The 14,372-nt window shown below is 38.1% G+C and overlaps 2 protein-coding genes across 2 annotated transcripts; one reads left to right on the top strand and one right to left on the bottom strand.

Annotated features, from left to right (window-relative positions):
* The first annotated feature begins 986 nt into the window (after positions 1-986).
* ribc2 (RIB43A domain with coiled-coils 2) lies at positions 987-7,896 on the top strand. The gene is made up of 8 exons (XM_042496794.2): positions 987-1,353; positions 1,464-1,545; positions 2,300-2,620; positions 2,700-2,818; positions 3,306-3,509; positions 3,609-3,775; positions 3,872-3,989; positions 7,563-7,896. The coding sequence occupies exons 1-7, from the start codon at positions 1,237-1,239 to the stop codon at positions 3,939-3,941; spliced, it is 1,080 nt and encodes a 359-aa protein (XP_042352728.2). The 5' UTR covers positions 987-1,236; the 3' UTR covers positions 3,942-3,989; positions 7,563-7,896.
* Positions 4,054-13,033, bottom strand: ada2a (adenosine deaminase 2a). Its single transcript, XM_042496793.2, has 10 exons — positions 12,867-13,033; positions 11,436-11,764; positions 10,122-10,341; positions 9,059-9,272; positions 8,094-8,221; positions 7,893-7,983; positions 7,551-7,659; positions 6,145-6,302; positions 5,793-5,995; positions 4,054-5,681 (listed from the first exon to the last, which is right to left on the bottom strand). The coding sequence occupies exons 1-10, from the start codon at positions 12,899-12,901 to the stop codon at positions 5,591-5,593; spliced, it is 1,578 nt and encodes a 525-aa protein (XP_042352727.2). The 5' UTR covers positions 12,902-13,033; the 3' UTR covers positions 4,054-5,590.
* Between the last annotated feature and the right edge of the window lie 1,339 nt (positions 13,034-14,372).

Genomic DNA, 14,372 nt, shown 5'->3' with positions numbered 1-14,372 from the left:
CGTTTGGATTCGCAGTTCACGCCTCTCGTTTTTAAAAGCTTCCCAGGTGCTAAACATACATCCTGATATTGCTCAACTGTCTGTGTGAGTGAGGATTCATTTTCATTTACTCTGTAGAGACTGTCATCGAGACCCATCAGCAGGTTATCATAAACTGACCTTTAAATAAGTGAGCTGTCTTGTGTAATTAGGGACTGCATCTTATGCAGACTTGTGTGTGACTACCTTTGTTAGTAGACAAAAACATCATAAGGAGTCCTGATGACTGAAGATAAAGGGCTGTTTTGGGGAAAATCTTCATAATCTAACTGATCAGATTATAAATCTGATCAAGTGTAAGATCCATGCTACAGCTGACCAACTTTACATTCTTTCAAAAATGACCTTGTGTGTAGTGCTGCTGTGGACCTGGTGGAAGACCTAGAAGCCTTTTGTTAGATGTATAGGCTGTTTCTAAGAAATGTGTGGTGTTTCCTCATCTGCAAGCCAGAAATGGGGCTAAAGGAAAAATCGATAAAGGCATTTAACTCAAGAGTTTTGTCACATTGAGAGCATGACAGTGGTGAACTTTTACAATTAATGCTGTTGACTGCAGCCAAAATTATTGTTCATTTGACTGGGTTAAGCTGATGACTAATAATTCTTCCTTTGAACTGATAACTGGTGTAAATGATAAAGAAAAAAAAATTATTGGGTCTAAGATCATTTTATAGAGATGGAATTAGATGCCTACATCATGAGAGGGGAGGAAGACATTTTATTAAACATTCTCCAAATTTTAGGATTTTTTTGGACACTATCTAGTATGTAACAAATTTTGGTGCACCTTGTTCTGTTTATGTGCTCATATGTAAAAATAGATACACAGAGATAAGATAGCGCTATATATGTATACTTATATATATATATATATATATATATGCATTTTATTTATTTTATCTAATTATACATCTGCTTAGGTTGGAGTGTACCATGGTTTTGCATTGCTTTTAGTCGTGATCATGAGTAAAAGTGTGTGCGTTTATTTTTGTACAGCACTCTAAAAAGGATTTTAAATCTAAACGTGGCTGCAGGTGTTTTCATTTGTCCAATACACCGGAAAAAGCCGACATCTTACGAACGCTGCCGAACCCAGGTTTCTTAGCAACCAGTGTGTTTAATGAAGTTCGTCGTGGTACAGCCGCAGTCCGTTTCAAGTTTAACACCGCACACTTCACATACTGTTTTGAAGTCAAAATGTTTAACGTTGATTTACTCGCAGACCGCATCGCCAGGACAAATCTGCAGAAGCGTCGCAACAGAGAGAGTGAGAGACAAGACAGGATTTTTAATGACAAAGTGAGGACGATCGGGGTAAGCTGGCGTTTATGTCTGCAGCAGTGCAACGCTAACCACACGACGCTAATGTAAAGGTTTTAAACCAACAATTTACTGTGCTGACACCACCGCGCTCTCTTTTAAAGGTTGACAAGGAGGCATTAAACATGCAGATAAACGAAAAAGTGAAAAGAGAGCAGGCCGCAAAGGAAGAACAAAAAACTTATGGTGAGTTAAAGTCGTTCACTAAGGGACTGCTCGTCATTTATGAGAGAGGGGGGGGGGTTGTTTTTCATTTTGATTTGGGGATGGGGAATTTAATTTTTATTTGCTGTAGTTTGTAGTTATTTTACAAAACCGTGCCTTCCAAAGCTAAAATAGCCAAACTTACACCATTCATCACAACCAGAATCTGTAAAAACAGAAATTATCTTTGGGTTTTCAAATTTCCAGTGGTCTTTGGACCTGGATTATGTGGGATAAATGCTTGCAGCAGAAAAAAACAACAAAAAACATATCCAAAACTAAGTTCAGAACAGCAATTCTACCACGTCCCATTTGTAATTTTTTTACCGAAATAAACTGCACTAACTAACCAGCATGCATAATAAGAGTGGAAAACTAAGGCTTTTTTTTCTATTCTTCAACATTTAACTTTCAAACATCAAAATGAAAGCTTTAAAATCTAACAACTAATCTATGGTTGAGGGCGCACCGTGCTTTTTTCCCCAAGTCACTCAGGGAGGTTGGGGGGGTCAACAAAAAAGCACCAACCCAGCCACCCTGCTCCTAACTTAACATGACTTAAATAACTTTCAGGACGATTTATTCTAGCAACTAGCCTGTAATGTATTATCACTCATTGATAGAAAACAGAATTAGGCCTATATCATTAACATCCATAAGGATTGCCACTGCGTTTTTAGTGTGATATTTCTAAAGAAGTGCATTGTGATGTGTGTGGGATATGTTCTCCATACAGATGCAGATATGCTCCACAATAGCAAAGTAGCTTGCCTTGTCCATAGCAGACAGGTGAAGGAGAAGCGTGAGATGGAAAAGGCCGTTGTCAACTTCAGGAATCAGTACCAGCAGCCTTGGAGTCAGCGGGAGTTTGACTTGAACGACCCAGACCGCTGTAGGAAAACAGATCCAGGTGATGTACAGATGATGCTTCCTGGACTGGTTGGCGAGGACCCTGACAGTAAGAGCAGGCGGCAGAGACAGAAGGAGCAGCTTAGAGAGTGGCTCATCCAGCAGCAGAGTGAGCGAGCAGCAGAAAGACATCAACAAAACCTGGATGGTAGGTCTGTGGGATCCCATATAGGAGGACAGATTTTCAGTTCACACACACATGACCTTTTTCTTCTACTGTTCTTCAGAGCAGCGCTACAATCAAAGCAGGGTAGACATGGACAACAAAGCTCTGCAGCTACATTGCACTGAGATGGAGAAGAGAAAAGCAGCAGCTATTGCCACTAAAGAGTACAATCTGGCCCAGGTAAATCACTCTGGTAATTGAAAACTGGTAATCAAAGGTCCAATGTGTAGGATTAGGAGGATATATTGGCAAAAATGGCATATACTAAAAAATATTTTCTTTGGTGTACAGTTACTTAAAAATAAGAGTAACCTCAGAGTGAGACATTTATATCTACATAGGAGGCGGATCCTCATCCATGGAGTCCGCCTTGTTGCATCGCCATGTTTCTACGGTAGCCCAGAATGGAGAAAACCTAACACTGGCTATAGATGGGGCCATTCGCATTTTCATGTCAGCCATCAAAGTTAGCAGCCCTTTCACGACAAGCAGTGTCAAAAAAACAGATTTTTTTAACACGAAACTGCTTTATTCAGTGTTTTTACTCATTTAAATCACTGGGTCCATTTGTTTTGGAGAGGGGGAGACCTCTGCTGATAAAAACCTTGTTAACATCTGTACAACACTTTTTATCACCCTTACCTTTTTGGGGTCTGGATGGGCAAAGATCGAAGAGAAGCGTCGTAACGTAGAGGAGCGTCATGACAATCGAGCAGACCACCTGCAAGAACTACTGACAGGTGCAGATGCCGAACCCACCCTTTGTATGGTGGGAGTGCCTGGTCTTTGTCCCAGTAGTGACAGGAGAGCCCCTCCAGAGAGCCTGCAGCAGATTTCCCAGTTCCAGAAATATCAGATAGAGGAGAACAAGGTACAGCAGGAACAAGATGACACTCAAAATACATGCTCTTTTTTGGTTATGTAAAAAGCCATTCACTGATTACTGTCTGTGATATCTGTGCATCTGCAGAAGCTCCAACTACAGAAAAATAAAGAAGAGGAGCAATATGATCGTGTTCGCTTGGACTCGGCTCGCGCGGCTCTATTGATAGAGAGGCAGCAGGCCAGACTGAACAAGCAGCTGAGACAACACCTGGACAGCACCAACATCAAGCTGGCTGAAACACACAAACAACAGTCAGTAGTATTATCTCATCAGTTACACATACACACACAGAATATTCAAGCACAATAAAAACTACTGTCTCACTCTGTTTCTAACCTGGTTTTAAGGAAACCGGACATTGAACGAGGATGCATTGAAGACAGCTTCTTCTCCAAGTTCAACACCTGCAGCAGATGATGGATGGAAATGCAGCTGCACTGATGACAGGCTCGTTACAGCAACTAGGTACTGATAATGATGCTACATGAGCAGAACACAGAATAAACTAAAGCACACAGTAAATCGACAGTTTTGTTAATATCACATTTAATTTTGGCAGTTCACAAATACGTCTGATACTGTTCGTGTGAATCGTCTATTTCTTCAAATAGTCTAAAACTGATGTTTCTTAGGGAGTTTCTTTATCGATTACATCAAATGTGCATACATGAGCAACAGGTCAGCTGCTCCCCTTTGTGTATCCGCAATTGCTAAAACTCTTTAAAAAAAAAATGACATTCAAGTATAAACTGTGTAAAAATATACCGTGTTTTTAAAAAACAATGTTTTTCAAAGCGCACAGGATTCAACACCCATTTCAGCAAACACATATTATACACTTACAACCCACAAGCAAACACACAAAACCACACAACAAAGAGAAATCAAAAAACACTTAGCACCTCAACCAGTGAACAATGCTGTCTGACACTGTTACTGTCTCCCAAAACATAGGCAAACCGGTTTCTTAAAGTGCAAATATAATTAAAAATACTTAATGAAACTACACACAACAAGATGCCTTTGACTGAAGACATTTCATACGTGTAGTTCAAGTAACTGCCTTAAATTTAATGAGACATGCAGTATCTCCTGTTTGTTTCACAATGGCCAAATTATTTACTGAAAAGACCCTTCTCCACTTTGTGGTAACAATTGGCCTTTTTCACAGCAGATACAATGTTGTCATAGCAGGAAAGGCTCAGGTGAGAGAAATGAAATGATTTTTAGATACATTTCAATTCTATCTTGCAAGAGAAAATGATGCAAAAAAACAGTCAATAATCTGACATTTAAAAGACCCCATTTCTATTGTAAAAGTACTGAAACCAAAAACAAAATGTCTGAAAAATAAAAAAAAGCCAAAATAAAACCCAATTCCTAACATGATAACTGCCGGTAATGATCTTGTAAGACAGGGATGTACGTTCGTTGTACGGATGAACAAATGGGATAGTGAAACGTCATGGACATAAACGTGTGTTCTTAGCGTTCTAAGTTAGGATACTTCTTGAGTTTTGGTGAGGATTTCAGAGCCAGAGCAACTGCTGATAGATACAACCTGACCAGCACTCTCTGTCTTACAAGCCTAAACATCTGTTTGATTTGTTACTCCTATTATAAAAGATAATGGAAGTAAATTCATTATTTTATTTCAACTGTGGATAACTACGAATACACTTTGTTTTAGATTGTTGAATAGAAATCAAAAATTATGATTAATCAAAACGCATTGATAATTGTTATATGATCACATCGTAGACCTCTGAATTGTAATTGAATCATGAGTTGTCTTGAGATTCCCACTCCTAAGAAAAGCACAGGTGTTATATAACATTATGATATTTAGTTATCATCCATTTGTGTATTTTATCATGTACTTTTCTTATTGTAACATGCCAAACTGTCTTGTCTATCTGACCCAAACTAGCTTTGCCGTGCTATATTTGTTGCTCCCAAAAACCTGCTCACCTGTGCAGCACTGCTAGAAGGCATTCCTCTCTCAAAGGAAGCATGACGACATTTGAAGATTGCCCGACAGACAATGTTTATATCACAGTTTCTTTCTAAAAAGCATTTTCAGAGACAAACTTATCCCATCTTGTTTGCCACAGAGCCAGTGCTTTCTCCTGCTGTTTTGGAGTCAAAGAGCTATACCTGAAAGACAGATAGGGAGATGTCAGTGAGCAGTCTGCTGAAGCATGTGAGCACTCACACACAATTCAGTTGTTATTTGTAGTTTATGATGTCATCTCAGCTGAACATCACCTAATAGAGTTGATGGCCAGCTGTTTGAGGGAGCCTAAATTGGATCTAATCCCACCAAAGCCCACAAAAGCTTCATAGAAGTCAAAAGAAAGTCCAGAGGCCCCGAACAAGGCTGGGTCATCTGAGCTGATGACCAGTGGGTGGTTCTCTGACATCAGTGCTGCTGCCGGGTGGTTTCGCATGTCATTTACTAGCTTCAACACCTGAATGAGGAAAGGACAAGAGATATTTGAAGAAGTAACATCAACTCAATTACAGCCTTGCTGTTTCATACAATATTAAGTATTACACACTAGTAGCTGGGGAAAAAAAGTTCTTACAGTATAGTTTGATTTAAAGGATGATAGTGTACCTGGTTGGAGATGGGGCACACTTCTAGAGCCACTCCTCTCTTCCTGGATAGACCTTTGGCCACTGGGTGGCGAAGCAGAGCAAATCCATGGCCAATACGGGAAGTATTCAATAAAAGGGCATCCAGCAAGTTCTGGTCCACATCTGTGCCCTCAAGATCTACAAGGAGTAGGGAGAAATCAAAACCCATGTTATTTTGGATTGTTTTTATAATCCAAAAGTGTGATGACTCACTGACGCAGAAGGATGGGCCGGTATACTGTTTAAGTGTGTCACTCAGCTTTCCTATTAGTGATGCAAATAAAACAGAAAAAAAGGCTTTGAAGGTATGTAGTTCTCAGGGGAGCTCCCCAGTGGGAAATTACTTTAAGGGAGTCCCAAGAACAGTGTGGCCCAAGATTGCCTTATGTTAACAATGTGAAAATGCATGTACTTCTTTGTTCATTTAAATACAGAGCTGACCATGGCAATCCTTTGAGTTTGTGATTTAAAAAAAAACAAAAAAAACGAAAATTTAAACACTACAACTGATTTAGTTGTTTACTAAGAATTTTTTGACGACAAACAAACATTTGTGTTTAATGGCAGGTGTTTAATAGTTCTTTGTGGTAGAGTTCCTAAAAAAAAAATACAACATTAGTCTCTTTGTACTTAGAATTTACACAGCAGTTACTTATATAAGGGCTTCCCAAAATTATCAGCATGCCATCTGTATCAGCACATTTTATGGCTTTTCTTATCAATTTCTAATCCTTTATTTTCGAGATGTATGATAACATGGGCAATGGTATGTGGAGATTTTGGCTTTAAACTGAAATACAGGAATCGGCCAACATTCTGATTTCTGCCAATATCATTAACCGTTTTTTTCCCCAGTTTTTTTTTGTACGAAGTGAATGTGCAAAACATTAACCCTAAGTGGAATTATTTTTCTTATTTTGTACAAAGAATGAATATTACATACATTCTATATTACATACACTGAAAAGAATTAAATATATTATGTACTGTTATATATATTATGCCTCCCACTGTTGGTGGGCTAACAATAAGAGTATGCATAATATGATGTTAATTCCACTACAGAAGATTGATGATCATTATAAATATGTGGGGTAATATGTATATATTGATATCAGTTATCAGCCAAATGAGATATTATAAATCGTCCTGTTGGATATTAGCAAAAAATCCAATATCATGCGTCCCCGAATTAACATATGATATCGTTAGACTTTAAATCATACAGTATTTGACATGCAAGGTATACGCATTCAGACAGCTTCTACCATTTCACTCACATCTATCTGGACAAATTTGATATCCTTATTATTAACCTCTGAACCACATGTTGCAGGATATGAAGTGTAAGACTGTAACTGTATAACTGGATGCTTATGAGCTCACCTGTCTCTCCAGCATGGAAAAAGAAAGGAAGCGTCACCCCTCTCTCTGCTGGCAGTGACAAGGCATCTCTGAAGTACCACAGGGGTCTGCCACTGTCCTCACGGCCCACCTGCACGCAAACACACTTTTTCAACAATCACGAGACATAATGTCATTACATTGGACATAGTTAAGTAATGTTTGCTTCCACTGATTCAAACCAGTTGTGTTAGATTAAACAAGGCTCATATCTTTACTACTTGTATTGTAAATGAAAATAAAAAACAAACTGTCAGTACATACTGCTCCCACTGTCACATCTGTCTGTGCTCAGTGTTATTCAGGCAATAACTTGCTTCTCACCAAGTCAAAACCAGCCATGATATCTGGGAAGTCTCCCTGTAGCTTCATAGCCTCCTCCACAGCTCTGGCCATCACGGATGCATTTACTCCCCTGAAGCAAACAGCACAGTGTGATCAATGATCATGTCAACATCCTCTCATGTCATCTCAGCCAATAAGCCGTCTACACTATTAAGTAAAATCTATGTTGGGCGTAGTGACCTATGGATTGTGAAGATGATTCTTGCTCCAAAGAAGTCTGGATGGTCTGCTGTGAACTGTCTGGTGACCTCCTGGTAGGTCTTGAGAGTCCAGGCTGTGTTATGAGTGCTGCCGTCCAACTCGTATATCTGAGTACCAAAAATAAAAACAAATGCTAAAGTTGCAGGATATATATATATATATATATATATATATATATATATATATATATATATACACAATTCTGGAGAAGAAAAAGCTGATTGTTGAGTCTTATTCCCAGGTCTTCAAAAAAACCAACATTGTGGATTTTCTCCAAAGTTGACTGAGCTAAGTCTCCCCCTTGCACACAGATTTTCTTCATTTTTAGGCTTGTTTTGTGGATGTGGGACTAGTCACAACTCAACATTGCACCTGGAGGATGTGTATTAATGACACTCATTAGCATAACGGGTTATAGGCAGATGTGTTACACGTTGGTACTAAGTTAACACTTGTATTCTACACTAGTTACTTACGGTATTACTGAATGTGCACATGTTATTTTTGATGTGTGTGAATAAACACCTACCCTGCTCTACAGGAACAGTGCTGCTCCCTAATTTCATTGTCTTCTGTCTCGATCGCCAGGTGATGCATTGGTTTAGTTTTACACTGTCGTCTGTGGGATTTAGCCTCTATCTCAAACTTTTTAGCTTGTTTTCACTCACGAGTCACAGTTTGACATCCTGAATATATATCCTCCAAAGGCAAATTGAACACACTTCAGTCTGTTGTCGTTTTCCCAAAAATTAGATAATATTTTTTTAAGGGAGTGCAGTTAGTTACAGTGAGCTCCATGCTAGCTCAGACAGTTCGACAGACCATCAGCAGCAGCTTACAACAAAGGGGTGCGGCTTAGCAAAGGGTCAATTACATACTGAATCTTTAAAAACAACGACAGACAAGTGAATGCACTGAACACACTAGGAATGGCATTAGTGTACCTCTGGGAGTAAAGCCCGCAGCTCCAGGTACATGACGTTGTCCATGTAGAACTGGCTGAGACCTTGGTAGTAATAGTCTCTGAACACAGGAGCGTACGTGACCAGACCCCACAATGCAAGGAAGGCCTGTTCAAACTTCTCCCATATCACATCCTGACTGGGGTACACCGTTTCTGGATCCTGATCGGTGAAGATCGTCAAGTTGCCCATGATGCTGAGGGTGTAAATATAGAGACAGGATTGTGATCACATTATCTGAGTCATTTTTGTGGTCCATTTACCACTGTCGAAAATATGTGTTTCTTAATTATTTTTTGTAAGAAGACCTTAAGCTTTAAAAAAAAACCCACTACTTTACTAGAAAGCTGTGCATCTGCAGTGATGACCTCATGCTGCAGTTTACTCATCTTCATAAATAATACCCATCTATTCATGCTTAACATTTGAAAACCTCTCTTTTTGATATCCTGTCCTGGTATATGTTCCAAAAAGAAATTACATCTCATAAAGGGAATGATACAATTTTACGGGATCTTCAAATATACTCTGTATCCTGTTGAACATAACTTCAAATGAACCTGTGGTCCTGACAGAAACGTTCTGAACAAAGATTAATGTTACAATGAAGTCTGTTGGGAACCATGTGTTTACAGGATCATTTCCTATTAGGTACATCTTCCTTTCCATTTAAGTTACAAGATAAAACTGATTTAAAACCACTCTGGCAACAACATACAGGTAGAATAAAAAGTGATAACTGTGCAGGCCTCAGTAGTCAAAAATGACTTCTTCAAAATGAAGTAAACAAGCCTTAATATCTCTGACTATTTACTTTAGGTCACATTGGAAAAGTATATCATATCACAATAAATTAGTCTATGCTGCTTGATGTGGACATGACACACACAAAATAAATACTAATATTTAAACTCAGGGAAGCATACAGAAACTAGTTATCAGGATGTGATAACATAAATTAAAAATATACACCATTCTGTTGCCTGTTTTTTTATGTGGTATTCTTTTAATTAAATATTTGTCCTCTCCCAGAAAAAAAACTCACCTGTTATCAAGATCTGTGGTATTGATCATCTTGGCCCTGAGGTTTTCCAGCAGGGTCCAGGGAGAGCAATTTGGCAGAGTTTTGGGCTCTTGAGATGAGAAAATGAATCTGATGGACTGGTTGTCAGTGAAGCACATGTAGCAGTGGGGGCGATAGGTCACGTTTTTCAGCAGCCACTCCACATCTACCATTGCAAAATCATGGACATGAAGAGCGCCACCTAAAACAGCGAATAACAGAACTATAAAGAAATAAAGAACTTGGATACTTTGTACAAGTCTGATTCAATGTTTATTAAAAATGTGTAAATATTCCCTTTATGGAGAAACATCAGTTCAATCACCAATGTGATTTTCCAGCATTTGAGAATAGATCAGTATCAAAGACAAACTGGCACCAGCATGACTGTCTTCTACACAACTTTCTCCAGTACAACAATATTAGGGGGCAAGTAACTTCTTAAATTCTTGTCTCAGTTTGGCATTTCCTGATAAGCTAGCTCACTGTTTAGTCTATGAAATGTCATATAAATGTGAAAAATGTCACATCTTCAAATGTCTTGTTTTGACTGATTGACAATCTAAAAACTAAAGATGTCCAGTTTACTAAGAAGACAATAAGCTAATATTCAAACCTGACAACCTACAACCCGGGATTTAGGAATTGATCAATTATCAGAAAAAGTGCCCATTATTTTTCTGTCAATTTATTGATTCATTGACTATTGTTTCAGCTCTTCACAAGATACAATGTACTGGTTAGATCGTTCAAGGGGAGAATAATCTTTTATAAAAAATAAAGTAGGGATGCATGATTTTGAATTTTGCTGATATATAACAACCGATGACCGATACAGATACTGATATATATACTTTTTTCCCCACATAGTTTTAGTGTTCATCAAGTCTCATCTGTAGTGGAATTAACATTATATTATGCATACTTTTATTGTGGTAGCCCACCAGCAGATGCAGACAAAAAACATGACATGCTGATATTATCATGCATCTTGAAAATAAAGGATTTTAAACTGATAAAAAAAAAAAGCCACAAAATCTGCTACAATCTGATACTGAAAACAGATTATTTTCCTTTCTGCCAAATGTTTCCAGAAATTAACATTATTGCCAGCTCACCAAACTCAACTGTGTCCTTATATATATCCATGACAGCGAAAATTTGGCAAATGGTAAAGGCTAAAAGGTTTTTGGAGGCAATTCAGAAAACTATCAATTTAAACCTACAGCTCACAAGCAATGGAAAAAGTGTGAGATGTATATAAATATGCTATGGTGTGAGACAGACTGATCATACCTTTAGGCATCTTTTGGAGCAGACTGAAGATGGGACTGGTCCTGATGAGGTCCCTGGCTTTGAAGAAGTGCATGGCAGGAGGAAAGTCCGCTCTCACTATCTCCTCCTGCTTCATTTTAAACAGAATGGCATCCAGCCGCTTCTCTGCATCAGTCAACACCACCTGCCCACCTGTCTGCATGGAGGCCTCCAGCTCTATGAGGGCCTCTCTCTGCCTGGGATCTGGGATGGACAGGACGCTGGACAACTGGTACAAGACAAGTAGACAGGCCACAGCCACGTGGGGGCGCTGTAGTGAGACTAACATGGTCCGGTGAGAGTGAGTGGAGCTTTGAAGGAAGGAACAGTAAGAGGTTAAACACCACAACGTTTACAGAGAAGTCAGGAAAGCAGTCTCAGCAGTCATTTCCTCCATCTTTACACATTCCAAGCTAAGAATAGCGAATGAAAGAAGCACTGAAAAGCAGTGGCGGGATGTAACTAAGTGTATTTACTCAAGTACTGTACTTAACTACAAATTGAAAAAGAGATTTTTGGGAAAAAAATCAATTTGTTTATTATTATTATTAAATAATTTGGACCTTTTTTTGTTGTCATTTCAAAGCTATTTATAGGGTTTCTGAAAGTGTTTTTTAATTTTATCTTTTTATATAATTTTGAGAGTTTTTTGGATTTCTTTTTTTCTAACAATTTTTATTGTGTTATTTTTTTTTCTTTTTATTTAGTAATGTTTGGGGGGGATTAAATAAATTTTAAATCTTGGGTCTTATACTATTTTTTTCTATAAACTTAAGTTTTGGGGGTGTTTTTTCTATTTTTAAAACTGATTTTAGTAGGTTTTTATTAGGGTGTTTTTTTTTTCAAAAAAAAAATCATTTCTGGGTTTTAGCGTGTGTTTTTTTGTTTTGTTTTTTTTTTAAGATTTATCTGCATTGGATATTTTTTGATACTTTGGGAAAATGTTCTTGATTATACTACATAGAGTATTTCCACAGTGTGGTACAGCTACTTTTACTTAAGTAAAGGAACAGCGTAGGTCTTCCTCCACTGCTAATAAGTACATTAACGTTACATCTTACAGTAAATGACTCGTGCACATAATATAATATATAATGTATGAAAAATGAACTAACAACAAAGCTAGTTTCACTCGTGCAGGTTAACGTTTCGGTGTTAATTTGAGGAGTAATTTTGGCTTGCTTTGTATGTCATAAACCGAACAGACGCTGGCACAAGAAACCGGCTGACTTTATAATAGCTTAAATAAACGTCGGCCGTGTACAGTCGTATAAAGGCAGTAGTATAAGTACTACGTCTTAACGGAAAAAGATAGAGCATTATTAGCTTAGCTGCTGCCTCGACAGCTGAGGACGGTTTTGTAAACAGTCCAGTCATTTGAGAGTAAGAACAGACGACCACGGTAAAACTTACACGACTGTGTCAGCTGGAAATACGCGTATGCCCATCTCAAATAATTTCCTTTATAACAGCTTTGTAGCAGAAATAAACAAGCTAGCAAACAGACAAAGCTAAAGCGACGGCGAGGTCTCCTGTTTGTATTTTGGAGTTTTTCCGTGTGTTTGGTAGGAGCGCATTAAGTCCCGCCCACACGCCGCTGTGATTGGCTGAAATGTATACTTGAAGATCACATGATTGGTGGAGTGTGGAGGTATAAATACCATTCGGCAAGACGGAAATCAGGGAAGAAACGTCCCAAACTCAGGTGCAATTTTTGTTTTGGGCAAAAACTGCAGCACAATGGATCTCTTTTCACAGCTGTCGTTTTGACTTGTTATAGAAGGAAAAGCATAAGTGAAACTGATAACATTAACGATGGCTCAGTTCCAATAAGTTTCCCAGTGAGCTATACCAAGGAGCCAGTACCGTTAAAAAATAATAATAAATTAAAAAGCAAGCGTAAATTATATATTTATTGCATGCAATACTACCTTTATTAAAAAGCTAATGAAAATTAAGCATGTTTGTGTTTGGGGCAGACGTGCATGGACGTTAAGCCAATAAAAAAAAAGCCAGATAAAGCGTGATCTTTTCTCCTTTTTTTTTTAAAAAAAAAAAGAGCAAATACTGTATATCTCTCCATCCCTTTACAAAGACAAAAATATGACACACTTGTTATTCAGTTTTGCTAATTGAATAAATAAATATCTACATATATTAAATAACTCAGGATGGGATATCTATGGGATATCTGCATTTATGTTTTTGTTTTCTTTGTTTGTTTTATGTAGAGATTCATAAGTGGGAAAGGATGACCACTTAAAAAAAGTATTTTCAAACTTCTTGAAGAAATTGCACTGTAAATGATGCATTCTGGTAAGGATTTCCCTTAAAGGTTCCTCCTTGGTTTCATTTTGTTTTACTGAGATCATTCTAATACCTTTAAAAATACATTTTATTTTGTCAGGGACAGACCGATTACATCCTACACTTTTTCCCGTCCTTGCCCATTATTTTTCCACAGAAAAGCAGATTTTTAAAAAAAAATTTTACAGCATCATTAAGCTTTTTGTTTACTGTTATAAAGTCTTGTAATCCCACTCTAAGAATGTCGTTATACTGCTTGTTACTAGGCTTATTTAAAGTATCTTATTTAAATGCCTCATCTGATTTTTTTCCCAGTTTGCCCACATTAGGCCTGAACAAAAGAAATCACTAGTTTGCTTAAAAGTAGCTCCTTGAAGGAAGCGTGCAGAGCCTTACTGCTTCCTCTTACACCGACGTCACATCACATCAATGACTCCTGCAGACATGAGAAGGGTCAAACAAAGCAGCACACAATCTGTGGAGGGTGTTCGTCAAGAGGATCAGCACTAATTGGAAGCGATGGCGTGAGGCGCTCCAATAGATTAACGCATTGTCTTGCACAGGCCCTCTTGTTTTGTCTGTTTGCATTTCATTACTTTTAGCTGTTCAGTT

This window comes from Plectropomus leopardus, chromosome 7, assembly GCF_026936395.1.
Source record: "Plectropomus leopardus strain MGB_pleo_1.0 chromosome 7, ASM2693639v1, whole genome shotgun sequence".
NCBI classification, from domain to species: Eukaryota; Metazoa; Chordata; class Actinopteri; order Perciformes; family Serranidae; genus Plectropomus; species Plectropomus leopardus.
Note: the sequence above shows the minus strand (reverse complement) of the source record. Positions and strands in the feature narration are given on the sequence as shown.